The sequence below is a fragment of the Lampetra fluviatilis genome, chromosome 9 (genome assembly GCF_964198595.1).
Source record: "Lampetra fluviatilis chromosome 9, kcLamFluv1.1, whole genome shotgun sequence".
NCBI classification, from domain to species: Eukaryota; Metazoa; Chordata; class Hyperoartia; order Petromyzontiformes; family Petromyzontidae; genus Lampetra; species Lampetra fluviatilis.
The window spans coordinates 3,100,063-3,117,803 of NC_136283.1; the positions used below are offsets into that span (position 1 = coordinate 3,100,063).

Below are 17,741 nucleotides of genomic sequence, written 5' to 3' on the forward strand. Positions count from 1 at the left end.
ATCGCAACTCTTAATTGAGCCCCTTTTGACCGGTATCAATATGCGGACTTTATTTGTGCAGCTAAAAAAGGACATGCCAGAACAAGCCTCTGTACGTGTCATCTGTGTTTACATTTGCATGATGGCGATTCTGTCTGAACGTGGTCTATTGTTTTTTTTGATCATCTGCTTTGGTGTACTGATGGCGATAAGGAATGATTTGAGTGTGTGTGGGGGGGGGGTTTGTTTAATATCAAACATTTTGTGTTAATCGTCAGCTGATTGATAGATCGGTGAGCTGACATGTCACTGGGTCACTGAGCGTGGGTTCCCCTCTTGCAATGCTGCCCCAGACCGTAACAATCTGCTGCATCCCTCGGCCACGTCACAGGCTGTAAAGTGGCAGTTAAAGGTCATCTGACATCATTCCTAAGTGCAGGCCATTATGAAACTGTGTGTCACGGGCCAAATATTAACTTTGAAATATACCCCATAACATAACCCTTTATTTTGTTAAACGTTACACAGTGATCCCCCCCCCTCCCCCCACTAAAGCATAGAGGTATGATACCTTATTGGGATCTCTCTTTTCTACAAAGAGAACGATTTATTGATTGAGCAGTTTTCAAATTGAGGCTGTGACGTCGCTCGAGAAAGCACGTCGATACCCTCCCCCCCCCCAAAGCAAGCCGTGCGAGTCGAGCCGAGCGCCACTGGTGATGTTGACCTCACGTGCACCTGCCTGTCCTGAGCACATCCTCCACAACTCACTGCTTGCTGGTCTCCTAAGGCCGCCCAGCTGTGCACTCTTTTTCGTCGAGGTCAAGTTGCTCTCTCGTCCACACCGCACCACCCACCCAGGGCCCCAACGGCGGTCGTCTGGCCGTACCATCTCTCTAACCCCCCCGCCCCCCCCCCGTGCATCTTACAAAGCACACAGCCTCTTCGGGGAGTATCGATGAAGGGATGGGGCCGAGAGGGAAGAGCTACATGATGAATGCGTACCAACTAGATGGCCGGGCACGGGAGAATTTCAAGGAAGCTGGTGTGAGACACTGACGTTTATTTTGTGCACTCTATATATTACACTACACTATATTGAGGAGTGTGCAGTATTTATATGGCAACATTTATAGCTCCGACTATCTTTTTTAATCCTTTATATAAAGTTCGCTTGCTTGCTTGCGCGCTTACGACCGTGCAAATCTTTCGGTCGTTTTTTAACCCACTTCCCGTGTTCCAATCGAGCTGACATTTTGCACACAGACTCGTGCGTGACAATTTATTTTTGTGAATTTTTTTTTTCAAAATTTTCCACTTTTTAGGAAAAAAAAAAATTCATATTTAATTTAAAATACCAATGTGATAAAAATGAAACTCTTACTCAAGAAAAACAGAAATGAATAATAAAATAAAACCGATGCCACGCATATAAAGGATTTATAGTGAAAAACTTTGTTTTTACGGGTTAATTTTTTTGTTCTCTATAAATCGCAAGTCTTTACTGCAGTCAAATACCACGCCGTGCAAATTGTGTGACGATTGAATATTACCAAGAAAATGCCTGAAACGTGGTAACGTACCTGCGAATGTGGCCCCAGGCGTTGTGTCGGTATTGTTTTTTACATTGCTAATTGACGACGCAAGGTTTTAATTTGTCTCATCATTTGAATCGCAGCAGTGTTGTCATGGTTGGTGCACAGTGTAATGAACTCAGAGACCTGAAATCGATTCATGATGATGCCCCCCACCCACCCACTCACCAACTCGGATTGGGAAAAGTGGTGAAGTATGGTCAAACAGGCGGGGCCTTCATCTCCGTTGTATGGTATGGAGAGGCATTCATCTAGCAGTGGATCGACAAATGGCTGTAATACGAAAAAAGTGCACAGTATTGACAGTCATTCAGACGCTGTCTGCCCGACAGACCTGGTCTTCACCTGAGGACGGCTGCTTGCGTTGTGGCCGAAACGTCGTGAGAATTATTTTATTATGTTTTATTTGTATTGTTTTATTACTTCCCTTCTACGTGACTTTACCGAAAGAACCAAGAAGATGTATCCCTGCAGTCACGAAAGCTTTAAATCAAAATCGACGCTATTGTTAAACTTTTCTTAACGACATATAGTACTCTGCTTATTTAACATCACATCACATCACCAACTCTTACGAGGTGTCTAATGCAAGAGCTACTAATGTGCAGTCGTGGAGTATATTACCATAATCATGTTTGTCATTCATCTATTTAGCAATTTAATATATTTATACATTTTATTAAAGTTAATGAATGCTTGGCTATGTTTGCCCTGCTTCACCTTCAGGGGATATTGCAGAGCATGTCACGTGACGAAAATAATGTGAGTGTTTTCCATAAATTGTACTTCGGTTTCGATTTAAAGCTTTCGTGATTTATATTCCCCAGTTTCCACATACAGCAGGGTACATCTATGTAATAATAACAAAGAGTTTAAAGCTTGCTTTCATAAACTTGAAATATTTCAAAATCTTTAAAAACACATCCATTGCCGTGTTTAAAATACGGACCGTTTCATGTCTAACGGTAAAATGAATCGGTCGTTTATTTCCTGTTTGTCAAGGACGCCCGGTGGTTAAAGCAAACTGGCCTTGGTGAAAGCCTTTAGTCTGTCTTCACGTTGGTGGTGAACACAATTTGCCTTGCCCCTCCGTGTTCCCAGACCTCCCCAGAGGGCGGAATTGTGAGAATTATGCCCAAAGAACAAAAGTGGCACGTTAGCCATTGCGCACCCTAGTGGTCGGATCTTCAAGAGCTGCCTCAAACCCATGGGGGCTGAAAGGCAAAGACAGCCCAAATCTCCAATTTAATGCGACCGTTGATGGCAGTGCATGGAAGCGATCTACAGAGGAAACCTACTTTAAAACAATACATTGCGAACTCATTATGTGCTACTGTGGAGCATTATGGCCAAAAGGAAATTTAAGTGGAACTCCATTCTGTACCTCCACATGTAAATGAACGTCTCAGTCCATCGGCCTTATTGGCTTTCCACACCATTATTATCCAGTACCATTTGTTCGTGTTATCTGGGCTTAATTTACATAATGATCCTATATTACTTGTACCTTGCGTGATATTCCTATAATCATTGGAGGGCAAAATCAGTATCTAGAGGACATTGCAAGGTGCGTTGGATGGGGTGCACTAAAATAATTCCTGGAAGAGCATTCCAGACTCTTCCGGCTAAAATTAAGCACTGAGTGTTCTTATACTCGTTTAGCTGTTGATCGTACAGATCATCTCATACTGGTGATCCAGTTGTACATCATGCAACTGGTGCTTGGTTTTAGGCAGAGGGAACCTTACAGTTAACAATATGTTACCAACAATCCAAATTTAGCAAGACACACTGACAAAAAAATACATATTAAAATCTCAGTGAGGATTTTCTGGGTTGACATGGGGCAGTAGATGTAGTATTATTGTGGTCTAGGACTATATCACTCAGAATACGACTGCTCTTAACAGGAGCTATGCAGAGTTGAATCTGGATAGTCCATAGATGGATGACCAATATACACCAACAGGTTGTCATAGGCTTGTCGATGTGGTTGTCTATGTGGTACAGTAGTCTATGTCATGAAGTTGCCTTTCCTTTTTGGTGAAGCTTTACCAAATATATTTATAGATGTTCCGCGTACCTAATTAAGCTTGATGAGTTTGATTGGACACGCGAGCGGAGAGAGTGTTACCTACGTTGTGTGAACGGTGATTTCCCAGAGGGGACACAAGCCACGTTAAGTTTGGATCAGAGTGCAAAGGAGAGGATTTGCACTTTATTCTTATGTATTCTAGTTCAATGTCAGCCAGGTTACCTAACTGCATCATCTCTCTTGGAATGTTTTTGCATGGAAGATTTACATTTTAGATAAATTTGCTTATGTTAATTCAGTCAATGTAGTCCGTGTTTACTAACTAGAACTGCACTTACACAAAACATCTGCATTTTTTGGAATTAAGGGGTGTTTGGGTGCAAGGTAATGCCAATTATTTAGCCAAAAATGCCCTCACTGATTCTATAAACGCCTTTTGAGGAGGGTCCTGCATTGGGATGTTTGGCCACTTTCATGAATGAGTACAGTATATCGACCTGTGGGAGGAACCCAGAGTAGCTGGAGAAAGCCCAGCCAAAGTGGCGAGATGTTAACTCCCTCGCCTGGTATACAGGAAGTCATGGGTTCGATCTAGACCCTGACACCTGTATATTTGGAGTTTTCTCCTTGGTCACGTGGATTTTTCTCCGGGTTCTCTGGTTTTCCCCTCCACATTCAAAAACATACGTTTCGAGTATTTTGTTGCTATAGATTTCCACGTGATAAGCCACTTTGTTGAGCTATCATTTGTGGCCACGTGGCTTCTGAAAAAGAGCCATATAGTGCAGTGGGCCTTACCTGGTAAAATAAAAAGAGTGAAATAGTTCTATGTATGAAGAGGTGACACTCAGTACTGCCATCTCCTAGCCACCTTAGAGCCCCATGCCCCCAAAATCTGGCAAGCTGTGCTGGTTACCCACCAAGGACTAACCAGGCTCAACTCTGCTTCTCTTCTGAGTTCCGACCAGGTTGGACACATTTAGGTCTTAGGCAACTGGCCCAACTTCCACCTGCCAGTGGAATGAAGTGGTTGGCGAGGTACACAATGTACGGGGAGCAATATGACATATAACAGCAGTGCATTACTTGTAATTACAATATGCCGTTGCAAATAATTGATCCAATGACGATGCTGAGTATTTGCACAGCAGCATCAATCTGACAGACCCATTTCTAAATAACAAACGTACGCAACATATTTATCAATGACACTGCGTAAGAGGCCTCTCTTCACGCTGTGCAGAAGGACCATTGCCTGAAACGCCATCTATTTTATATATTTTTTTAAGGCAGTGTGATTGACGATTGTGTTGAGGGTTTTGGTGTTGTTATTTGTTCTTGTGCATCACTGCCAACGCAATATTAGCGAATAATGTTGTTTACTTTTAAATCACGCAATTTCAGACGTTTTTTTTACAGCAACATGGTATAAGGTGATCATATACCATTGTATTCATTTACCAGCCACCCTGATAACAGACACTTATATTGGTGCCATACGTTGATGCAACTGCATGGGGAGCACTTAGACTGTGGCGAAGCCTAAGCTCTGGCATAAGGTAGAGAAGAATTTTGCCAATTGTTTTTAATTTGTCAAGGCAACAGTGAATCATTTGGGTAGCAAGGATAGTAAAATGCAAATTAGCTCAGGATATTTTTGTTAAACATCCAGGAAGCATGGTGACATCTTTTTCCCTATACTGTTTTCCTTTCACCAGTGTTAAGCAGTGAATTCGGTCCGTAATTAACAGTTTCGGCGTATGTGCCTGTGTGTGCATGCGCGCGTGTGTTTGTGCATGACACTTCGGTAAACTTGTGAATTTTTAATGACGGTGTAAAAAAAATATTGTAAAAAAAAGCAATTAGCTTTAGGCAGTCTTTTATTTTCGTCCCAGTTCAAGCGCCATTAACTAATAGAATCAAGAGCGCCGATTATGTAATGTGAATGTAGACTTTTGTTCGCTGCAGGCTTTCAGATAGAAATATAAAAGTTAAAATGTTGCATATGCAGTATAAAATAAAGTTTCGTGGGTAACACATAAGCGGGTTGGAGTTAATCAGGTTATAGCTCAATGACTGCTATACATTTCCACGTGATAAGCCACTTTGTTGACCTATCACTTGTGGCCAAGTCGCTTCTAGGAAAGAACTACATAGCTCAGTGGGCCTTACCTGGTAAAATAAAACAAAGTATTTTATAGTTGCATAATATGGTACTCCATCGTGGTCAATGAATGTCATAAAGTGACCTTTGTGTTGGAATATATTTTCAAGGAGGAGCATTCCTTTCATGTCATGCACATTTATTTTTGGGCCAGCGGTTATCGAACCATCAGTTTCTGCATACCACCCTTGATCCAGCCTCTCTGCAGCTGCCAATCTCCTCAATTCCTCGCTGGGTTTACTTCATTCATGTTCGTAATAAAAGTTGTTTGGTTAGCTCGCGTAAGTATAAATGTGTCGTAACCCTCCACCACTCGACACAGCCAGTAAGGGATTAGGCTCGTAAACAAAACGCCAATTAGTTTACTACTTCAGCCCACCGGTGTGTTGTAGAGTCAATCCACAACATTTACAATCTGAGTACGACGTTTCGCTGGAAATTACATCCAGCATCATTGGGCGATTTGCCAGAATAATGTATACTTATGCGATCTAACCCAAAAACCTTTATTATGAATGTAATATTGGCCGCGAAAGCCTACGTGTTAAACTGCATTCATGTTGCTGCTGCTGCATGAATGCGTTGATTGCTAAATGACTGCTGTACGGCTGTGCCCGCAACGGGACCTACCAACCAAACCAACGAACCGGTTGTTGTCGCAAAATGCCGCTTTGGAGCAAAAAAAAAATCCTTCCCTTCCCGTTTTTTTTTAGACGAGCTCTGTGACATATCGGTGACTGAATCGTGTCAACTCGCCTAAATGGTTGAAGGCAAGGCCGTAACTTGACTTACCTTGAGAATAAATTCTCACACAGTACCTTGCCAACAACAAGTCAGCTGGGAAAAAAGAACGACGTAAATATGCCAACGACGCTCCTGGCGCCGGTATAGGAGATGTATGAGTGGTTAGTTAGCCAGCCAGGTGTCTCAGTGGCCTCACAGTCGAAAGGTTCCGAATCCATCATCCCCCTGGGGACGATAAAACGAGAACCACTTTGTGAGGATATCAAACGTGGTTGTCCGATGGAGAGACTCATCACGCCCCCCTCCCCTCCCCACCAAAGTAATGTGGGATTTCCTCTACTGGTCTTTGGGCTGTAAACGTGAGATAAACACTGCCTCAATTAACATTTGAGCTGAAAATCACTTGGGCTTATGAGTTAGTTGGATATTCCAGTGGATGAAAATGGCATTTAACTGTACTGGGCACCACGGTGGGGAGATGTTAACTACCTCGCGTGGTCTACAGGAGTTTGTGGGTTCGATCCCGACCCTGACGCCTGTATATTTGGAGTTAGCATTTTCTCTCTCACCGTGGTTGCGTGGATTTTTCTCCAGGTCCTCAGGGTCTTCCATCCACATTTTGAAACGTGTGGTTCGATTTTTTTTGGCTGCTATAAATTACCACGGCATAAGTCACTTCGTCAAGCTATGATTTGTGGCCAGGTCGCTTCTGAAAAAGAGCTGTAAATCTCAGTTGGCCTTACCTGGCAAAATAAAAATAAATGTTTAGTTTAGTACTATGTGGGGCAGAGCCAATGGAAGGGAGACCAAGGCAATTTGTCAAAGCAGAGGATTTGTTTGCATTTTCTTTTACATATATATATTTGAAGCAAACTACTCTGAAACAGTTCAATCTAGTCTCACGTAGTTTCCATATTCCTGGCACTGTGTAGTGTGAAATGAGAAAATTGAAGGCGCGTGAATTGCCCCCACACTCATCCGCTCACAGTGCCGCTGTATTCTGGGGTGACACCCCCATCTACTGTTCGATTTCACTCACTGCACTCAAATGGCGGGCACTTACTGTCTGCCGTATATCTTTCCAACAACCTTCAGGTATTTGAACAAAAAATAGCTTGAGCACATGAAACCGCCCAATTAAAGTGACGTCCTGTTATTAATTACGTCAGGTATGGAGGTTCGGGGGGGAGGGTTTCGTTCTCGTTGTAAGTGCCTCGAATGTTTCACTCGTCGGTAATCTCTACTCAAATCGATTGAACTCACAATGCTGCGGGCAAAATGGGTCAGCCGTGATCAGAATACTCAAGTGTCCAGTGATGTTAATTAAATTACTGATATTACGCTGCTCGGCAAATCCATTACCCGTAAATGTCGGCTCATCTCGAGTAAAGCCACGTTCAATCATTTAGCTTGACAGTGTAGAGTCATGTCTTCGAGTTTAATTTAACCCTAAGATGTGCTATAGAAATCCTCAGACCTTGTTAGCAATACATGTATTGCGCACGTGAACACTGCCACCATTCCCATCATCATTTGTCCGAGAACACCACAAACTACCTCTATGAGTACCTTTTATTTATTGTACTCAAACCCGATTCAGGTTGCATCATTCCTTCAAAATCTTATTGGATTCGATATATCAACGTGCCTTTTCTTTTCCCTTGTATTTTTTTTGTTGTTGCTCCCTGCGTTGCCATTATTGCATCCATAGATTCAATTACCTGCCCCGAACGCTTCGCCCCCTCACCACCCCCTCACACGTTTTAGAAATCTGCTCAGGCTGTGACCTGCCTGTGACCAGCTGGGGGTGCAGCAGCAGCAGCAGCTCCACATCCACAATTGGCCTGTGGCTTTAGGTCCGTAATTACAATGGCGTAGACGGTGCGGCGCATATTTGTTTAACAGTTTGTTACCCACTTCTCTCTCTCTCTCAATATCCATCCGAACACAGGTCGTCTATGCATCCCTCTCTCGTTCTCCACCGCAATTCCTATACGTGTGTTGTTACTGTTTCACGCGCGCATCATTTGCGAAACGCGATGTGCAAGCACGTATTTTTTGTATTGCCTCTTCGACTACGCAGACGCACGCCGTCCCAGATTCTGATACAAAAGGAGCTTTAATTTGCGGTGAACCGGCGAGTGCCAATATGTGTTTGCTTGTTATTTTGTCAAGGAAAATAGCGGGGGGGAGAGGGGGGTAGGGTAGAACAACTTCCTTTTTAGGTTCAGCTATTTTGCTATCCGTTCCTGTGGCTGTTTCCTCCTGTTGATTCCACTTATCACCCCAAGGACCCGTATACCTGCCACCTTCCGTCTCTATCAAACGCAACCGTTTCCCCCTCTCAAGGTGAAACACGGTCAGAGTTGAAACCCAACAAGCCTCTCGCGTGCATTTTGAGGCGTGTGCGTGCATCGACGGAATTTGTTGGGTTTTGTTTGCATCGCCAGCGACGGTGCATGCATTTTAGCAACAACACTAAGTGTGTTAGGTAGGTACCCATCTTCCGTGTCATGTCGGGGTTCTTTTTGTTTTGCTAAACGACGAAAGACGTGGATGTGGATTCAGTCTATCACTACCGTCTTGTTATTCACCAGCGGAGTGCGAGATACGTGACGGTTTTGATAATGATATCACTGTATGCGTAACCTATAAGAGATTTTCTGAATGCACAATTGCTTTTCCCGTTACACGGTTCTGCTCATACGGTATATGGCGTGTGTTGCTTTGTTAAATGTTAAGCGTTTGGGGGTGGGGGCGGGGTAGGGGGGGGGGGTGTTGAAATCTGTATGCACTGTCAGTAACCTGAGCCGGGTTTCTGCTTCAGAAAAAACTAATATGGACACAAACTGAGGATGACTGTGGCATACTTATCGCTGTGCTGGCATTGCAGCATGCTGCAAATGGCAATAGAATATTGAATTTAAAGCCCCCCCCCCCCCCACTAAAATGCAATCATAAAATACGTCTAACTCATTAACTAAACGAAACACTTAAAATGCTTGCATACAGCATTGAGCACATTGAGGATAATGTTGATTTTCTTTGCAGTGCATATCTAATTGGGTTCAGGTTAAGCAACATGTTAAGCAAAACATACTCTCGAAGAGATGAAGATAAAAAAAATACATTTCTATCAGCGGGTGTAATTTAGAAAATCAAATCTCTCCCAGACAGCGAGAGGAATTAAATTGTTGTTGTACTATATACCATATGTGCGTTGGAGCAGTAGCTGAGTGGTTAGTGCACTGTGCTATGAACCCAGAAACCCGAGCTCATTTGCTGGCCATGGCTGACCATCAGTGGCGAGTGATGGCTGAGCTAGTCCTTGGCCCCACTTTACCATAACGCAATGACCAACGTGGTGAAGTATGCTCATACAAACCCTCTTCACTGACAAGGGAGGCCCTCATCTGGCAGCGCTTTAACAAAGACCTGCATGACATTTTTTTTTTTTACCATTTATTGCATATGACCATATTGCAATTTACCAATATTTATACAGAGCTTGTGAAGGTGCATTATTGTTTACACACGGACCTATTGTTTAGTTTATGTTGCCCCCATATATAATAACCATTTGCGTGTGCAGATGGAATCCTATGTATGACCTCATAACCCAATTCATTCATATTTGTTCTTAATGTTGTGATAGTTCGCTAGGGAATTCACATCCCAACATGGGTTCCAGAGTAATAAATATTGCTTGTACATCAGGCCCATGAATGTGATGTGAATTCTGCCCGGAATTACATTTTCATGGGCGGAATTCATGGCACTGCCGTGCCCTTACAAACCCCTGTTGGGATTGCTCTCACCTCTTGACCTTATTATCCCTACACGGCAACCGTCTTCACTTTTATAATGTTTGAGATAATGGGAAAAAATAGCCGTGAAGCTTAAGTTAAATTATTATGAGACGTATCCTCATAAGTGAGTTGGAGGAGAAATAGGTGGCTTTGCTCATACATCAAATATAATGCACTCCGTTGTTTGCATGGGATCCGTTAGTAAGGCAGTTTTACTATGAATACTATTAGACCCACCGAAATAAGGAATGTAAACAGGAGTGAAACTTTGCATGCCTTAGCAGAATGCAACATATCTGCATAAATCATACGGAATGCTTAAATTGGCGTATTTCTGGCTGAGCTTGCTCTCAGCGATGGCTTAAATTAGTTCAAAAGAATTTTAATCGCATCGGATGTTATTATGGCTTTTGGAAATTGCATAATGGCACAAGCACAAGACAAGGTCGCGACACACAATAGCTTAATGAACCCGAATGTATGCAGTGCCAGCGCATATCCAGTTTCCCAGGCGGAAGCACGTGTCAAAACAGGGTGAGCATCTCAAAGTGTGCTCCATCTGCAACCATAAATTTGAGCGCTGATTGATTTGACAGTGCGCGTGCAGGCTTCTAATTGTTTTCATATGAGGCGCTATCTCAGAGAAATGGGTGGCGGTGTGGGGGGGGTGCATGCTATGTCAATCCAATGTCAGATGCTTATTAAAGGCAGCAAAGTGCAGCACCCTTTGTCCACAATATCGCACACGGGGTCATGTTGTCGATGCCGCTTGAAGGGCTGTTTATTGACGAGCATTTGATAGCTCTATCTGTGCGTTCGCACGGAAGCTGAACACGCTGTCTTTGAATTTAAATATGAGTGTTGAAGTGATTAATTCAACCGGTGCGATACGTGGGATGCGTGTGCTTAGTTGGGACAATCGGAGTTCTCCATTGTCTTGCCGCCTTCTAAGATATGCAATAATACAAAGTTCAGATTCTTGTCAGCGAGCTTATGAAAGTGCCGGTACTGTAATTTGTATTGAGCTCTGCTGTGGTTTCATCATGTGCGCCTTATCTCTGATGTTCACTTAATTATTTAAATATGTTCGAATCCAACAGTTGCAAAAGAAAATAAATCGGATCGTATGGTATAGTCATCTGAGTGTGTTATATAGCTGTGCCAAGGCTGTTAGTACAATGTTATGCCCTCAGATTGCACAATGTTCACTTGCTGTATCATCTGTAAAAAGTTAATATTTTGGGCATGGCTAAGAAAACACAAATGAATTTTTACGAACGGTTCAAATGTTCTATTATTGTTCGTTGTAGATAGTGGAAAATTAACAACAACAACAACATTGCCCGACATTCAACATTCTAACTGCAACTTCTCACGTCTCCTTCCAGCTGCCTCGCCACGCATGACCAAGAAGTTGAAGGCCCAGAACTTGAGCGAGGGCGAACGGCTGACATACAAATGCGAGGCCAAAGGGAACCCCCAGCCCGAGTACAAGTGGTTTAAGGACAGCACACCTTTGAAAAAGAGCAAAGAGATCCGCATCAAGAATGCGAGGTAAGCGTCAACTCGCTGCGATTAACGCGTGTGTGTTTTTACGTCTCTCAAATAACTTTTTCTTCTAGAAATTCCCATTTCAAGGTGACAATGGGTTTCCTCTGGAGAAGATGACACTCGTGCAATGCGACTCGCACTCTTTGCGTGCACACACACGCACACACACACAGGGATGCTGATGTCATGGTGTGGCTGTTAACACACTGGACTTGCAATCCGAAAGGTCGTCGGGGTCAATCTCACGGCACAGCAGTTGAGAGTTTGATTTTGATTTTTTATTATTATTCAAGAACCCAATCCACAACGCAAACATCAAAGATGGAAAACAGGTCAGAGAGCACCCAACGAACCCGGCGCGATACGCCCTCAAATAAGGGACCGACTGGAGGAGACTTGGGGCTCAGTGCCATACCAACGATCCGGAGTGGCAGATTAACGGGGAAGGGAAGAGGGGGAAGGGTGGAGGGGGGATAATGTAACCACACGCAACCGAAAATAGTATAACATAAACGTGATGCCCGAGTTGATCATTCATGTTTTCCCCTAGAAGTGGAAGTTGAGCATTTCTTAAATCCCTTTACCTCTGTCTACCCAGCAGTACAAATAAACCTAAAAAGAAACAATGTTTTTCGTTTACCAGGTATTGGCCCATTGAGCTGTGTAGCTCTTTCTCAGAAGCAACCTGGCTAGCTCAACGAAGTGGCTTATCACGTGGAAATGTATAGCAACCAGATACTATAAACGCGTGACGTTGATTATAAATGAGTAGAACACATGTGCATGGCAGGTTGCACGTGGTCGTCTTGCCAAGTGTGGAAGAGTAGGCAAATACCAGAGGTGTGGACTCGAGTCATGTGACTTGGACTCGAGTCAGACTCGAGTCATGAATTTGATGACTTGCGACTCGACTTGGACTTGCATAACAATGACTTTGTCCCACCTCTGGCAAATACCCTCCAGAGGGGCTATTGAGAGCTCCTGCTAGTGGAGGCGCCGCCATCAGCAGTGGAGCTGAACCTTTCCCCTATTTAGAGACGTAGTTTTTTTCCCAGAATGCCCCACAACACCATTGTTTTGACGACGACAGTCACGTGTTTGTATGCCGATTGCCTGTGATGAAGAGCGAGGGGCCGCTAGCAGTCGCTTCTGGTAACCCAGCGTGATTTGTTGAGCACACCTTACTCTGCTGATCAGCCCCATGCAGGCCAAAACTAGTCCATAGTTCGTATGCTTCAACAAATGCAGCCGTCTTATTAGTTCGGGGAGGCAGGTATGCTAAAGAGCAGGGTGGTTTTTCTTAGTTCTTAGGATCTTGTATGAGCTAAGGAGACATGGTTTGTTTATATAGATATAAACATAGTTGTATTTTTATATAAACGCAATAAATGCGACATGTGTTTGGAATAAAATAACATGAAAAGAAGAAAGTTGCATACTTTGTATTGCAATTTATTTATGAGAAAATATGTTGAGATTAAATATGCTGAAAGCATTTGGTAAATTATGAAATGAACACGTGACTGCCATAAATACTGAGGGGGGTGCTGTTGCTTTTCCATAAACCATCATCCCTGGGCATTAGAAATAAACATTTTATTGTATTCGCGATAATTCCGCAAGCAGATTTGTTCTTATATTGTCTACGCGGAGCGTGGTTAAAACCTTCCACAATGATATTTACCGTTGAGCTTTAAGTATTTTTTTTTCCAAATTACTCCTGCAATTATCAAGTAATACAATCTCCCGCGGCTTTATTGCCCCAGCAGCGTTGAGAGAGGAAATAATATTTATTGCTCTAATTTAAAAATGGCTTGGATTCGATAAGAGTTCGATATTCAAGCTGAAAGAGACTCCAGTCATGTTTGTACGTGCTCTAAAATGCCACTACAGACTGGTAAGTGTACGTGTGCTCGTGGCATTGGAATTGCCAGCTTTGATAAGCACGTAGTATTTCGATTTAAAGCTTTCGTGACTGCAGGGATTCATCTTCTTGGTTCTTTCGGTAAAGTCACGTAGAAGGGAAATAATAAGAATAAAACATAATAAAATAATATAAAATAATATAATAAAATAATATGTTATTTGATTTAATTATGTTTTATTCTTATTATTTCCCTTCTACGTGACTTTACCGAAAGAACCAAGAAGAAGCACGTAGTATTTATCAGATATGTAATCTGAAATTATGTCTTTCCACGGTATATCTCTTGTTCATTACTTTTGAGCACTTAACCTTTGATGGGATTTTGACAGAAAGTGCGCCAGTAATTAAAACATGTCATCTGATGTGGAGAAATGATAACCGAAGATGAAAAAACATACTATTATCTAAACGTCCAGATAATAATATAAATTTTTATTTATTTACAAACTTAATTGGCTAAAAGTGCACTGTTGCAATGAAAAATTATCACATTTCTAAATATATCTCATAGTGCTGACATTACGCTTTTTTTTTAGACATCAAACATGAAACGCATGAAAATGAAACATATTCTGCATTAAAGCCAATGTAATGAAATCTAAATCCGTGGGTTGTACGTCTAATCTATGAGTATTATTGGCGTTATGTCATACCAATAGTGTTAGTCCCATTTTTTCTACAAGATTAAAACAGATGGTCTATGAACCGTATATGATATATATTTTAAACAGTTGAATAATGAATCATGATGTATAAAGGTAACAGATTAGTGCCTAATGACAATGACAACCAATAATTTGAGCAAGCATGGGCTGTCAACAGCAGATTCAGTAGACTCAGTGAATATGCGTTTTGCAATTGAATATTAAAGTAAGTTTGAACTTAAAATATCATGCATTGCTGAAATAAATAATAATTTAGCTCTTACACTTAAGTGTAACACCGCAAACCATGAACGACAATCTTGATGGTTTTGCTTACTTTTTTATTTTAATTATGTGTTCAAATGCAGATCTAATTTGATTTTTAAAAAAATTCCCTATGTGCCTGGCAGTACCATTACTCATGCCTTTACAATTTGGCTTTAATTAAAAAGAACATTTAAGTGGTAATAACAGGCACAACGTGGGGCATGTGTGTCATACAAACTCTTCCCCACACCGTATTCTAACGCAGGTTTAAAAAAAAAATTATTCTCCTGCTTCTCCATATGCAAATTCCCACAGGTGACCTTTACTAGCCTGTGCAATATACAGGGCGATCTATTTATAAGATACCTGCCTAAAATAATAGGGCAAAATTACACAACCATGGGTTGAGATTGAGGGCAGTTAAGCATGGGTTCCTGTATTCACGACACACTCTGTTCAGTGGAAGTCGCAAACAAACACTTCGTGAAATACCCGACGCAGAATATCCCTAGCTTCGATCTTCCACAGAGCTTCTGGGCCAACAACCCCTGAACCGAATCTGCACAGAAACCGTCGTAGCAGCAAATGCGGATACTTGATGTGCAAATGCCAAACGGTGTGTGACTGTGGTCACCCAGAATGGACCACGGAACGCAAAATGACTCTGTCCGATTCACAACAAGTATAACCCGTAAAAACAAAGTTTTTCACTACAAATCCTTTATATCCGTGGCGGCTAGAGTCCTCTCGTCCTCTGGCTTGAGATGGCTGCCACTTATGGGTCAGATGATTGCATTGTTACCATTAAGCAATTGGTAATTAAACATAGTATTTTTGTCCTAAAAAGTGCAAAATTTTGGAAAAAATTTTCACGAACATTAATTGTCACGCACAACGAGTCTGTGTGGAAAATGTCAGCTCGATTGGATCACGGGAAGTGGGTTAAAAAACGACCGAAAGATTTGCACGGTCGTAAGCAAGCAAGCAAGCAAGCGAACTTAATATAAAGGATTTAAAAATATGAAGGAGGCATCAGAGCGACGCACTCCCCTCCTGCTGCTGACGCACTTAACTTGCTCAAAACACTTCCACGTAAACTCACGGTTGTTGCTCGACATCACCATGATCCATTACTAAGAAGGAGATTGTCCTCAGGTTCTCGGAGTTCTTGCTCCGTTTTTTGTTTCTTTACATTTGTAATACAAATTGAACCACAGAGTTTGTGACGCAATTTGTAAATGTTCTTTGTACGTGTATATCCCTGTATTTCTGCATTTGAAAAAAGTGCAAGTAAATATGGTAACATGACTCTGCAGAAGCCCGCCAGCTAGAATTTGAGAACTACCCCCGAGGGGAACTGATCCTATATTTTTAAGCCAGAAATTGTAGTGTTTTTAATAGTTTAAACCCCCAGTGGCATGCTCTGTAGGCTACTGCTGCTGACAGCGGCATCTGTAAACACATTCTTCAGCAGGAGGAGTCGGAAGAAATTATTGCATGGTGTCAGTTTTGTTTCCATGCCTGCCTATGATATACGGAGAATAAAAAAAATCGAATCTATATAGAACAACATTTTTTTTTTACACTTGCTGAATCTGTGCTAACTTGACCTTTGTATATTCCTCGTTTTTTTCATGCATGAAAGAAAAGTTAAAAATACGTATCCGTTACAACGATGTGCTTCATAAAAAATTCGCTTTTCCTTCTCCGTTTTTTTAAAAAGTGTCCTTTGACTTGTAGATTTTCTCCCTACAGATGACACATTTTTACTCGCTTCGCATAAAAATGTGTTAATGCATGTCTTGCACCCCAACATTTGACGAGGGAAATACAGGGTCATGAAAGTTACACAAATTGTCATATTCTCTTTTAGTTATTTTTATGTGGAAAAAAAAGAAACATACAATCTCCACGTATCTATATACGTGTGAAGACTATCGTGGGAAACATCCTATTTCCTACCACTGCAGATATAGCACAAACTTACAACTATAATCTCCGGTTTGAGCAATTTAAAAGTGCCAATGTATTTCCATTTTTATTTCATAATTTAGTGGAACTGAAAGGAAATTGACTGAATGTCTGCCCATGCAAGTGGCATAACTTCTGAAATGCTTTTTTTTATCACTCTGCATTAAGGTATATTGCCCATAAACCAGATCATCTATATTTTATGTTGCTCCACTTACAAAGCCCTCTTCTCTACAACCCCAAAAGATGTTCACTGCAGGTCGTGTTTGCTAAGCGTAGAAGGTAATAATAGCGGAGTCCTGAAAATCACTGCTTATTTCACTGCGATGTGAAGGGGGCTCCGGTGAGCCCCTTGAGACCGAGAAGGCCTCACGGGAGGGTATTTTGGCCTCCTCTTCCACCCTGGCCAGACATCTTGAAAGAGTTGGTGGGCATTTCTAAACATTAACCACCGCACGCAATCGGCCGATCGATGAACCGTGGTGAACTCATGTATTACTGCTGGGTGGACAAACGTCTGGGGGGGGGGCGGGGGGGGAGATTTAAGAGACCAGCACCATTGTGTCAGCTGCCACACTGGGAAATCTAACCAGCGAAATCTGCATTGCTAGTCCAGTTTGTTAGCCATTACACAACAACAGCATCCCTTTGCTCACGATGCCAAAACAAATATTCATTTCACACCATGTTTGAGCATAATCCAGGACATGCAGTAGTTTGTCTTCAACAGGCTATCATTTACTGCTGTGTCCAACAGCTTTGTTGCAGCAGGCCGCCATTGCGTAGCCTTGAGATCACAAATGCCTTTTCAGCCAATGTACTTTTGCTATAAAACCGACGCAATTCACTTTGTGCAAAGCTGTAAAGTAGTCATGGAGAGCTCCTGAATGGGTGTGCAGTCCTATCAGCCAGTCACCCGAAGACGGACAAAACAAAAAAACATTGAAACAAGGAAATATTAGAAATGCAAAACAGTGCTAATTACTTGAATCATTTGGTGATGGTTATATTTTCATGATATTTTGAGTACTGTACTGACATCAGCCACATACTTA

At 42.1% G+C, this 17,741-nt stretch overlaps 1 protein-coding gene across 5 annotated transcripts in view; it reads left to right on the forward strand.

Moving 5' to 3' along the window:
- Positions 1-17,741, forward strand: part of LOC144934126 (pro-neuregulin-1, membrane-bound isoform-like) — a 496,144-nt gene that overhangs the window by 202,964 nt on the left and 275,439 nt on the right. For all 5 annotated transcript variants that reach the window (XM_078859577.1, XM_078859578.1, XM_078859575.1 and 2 more), the window contains exon 2: positions 11,715-11,880. In XM_078859577.1, coding sequence (XP_078715703.1) covers positions 11,715-11,880 — 166 coding nt within the window. The remainder of the gene's footprint in view (positions 1-11,714; positions 11,881-17,741) is intronic.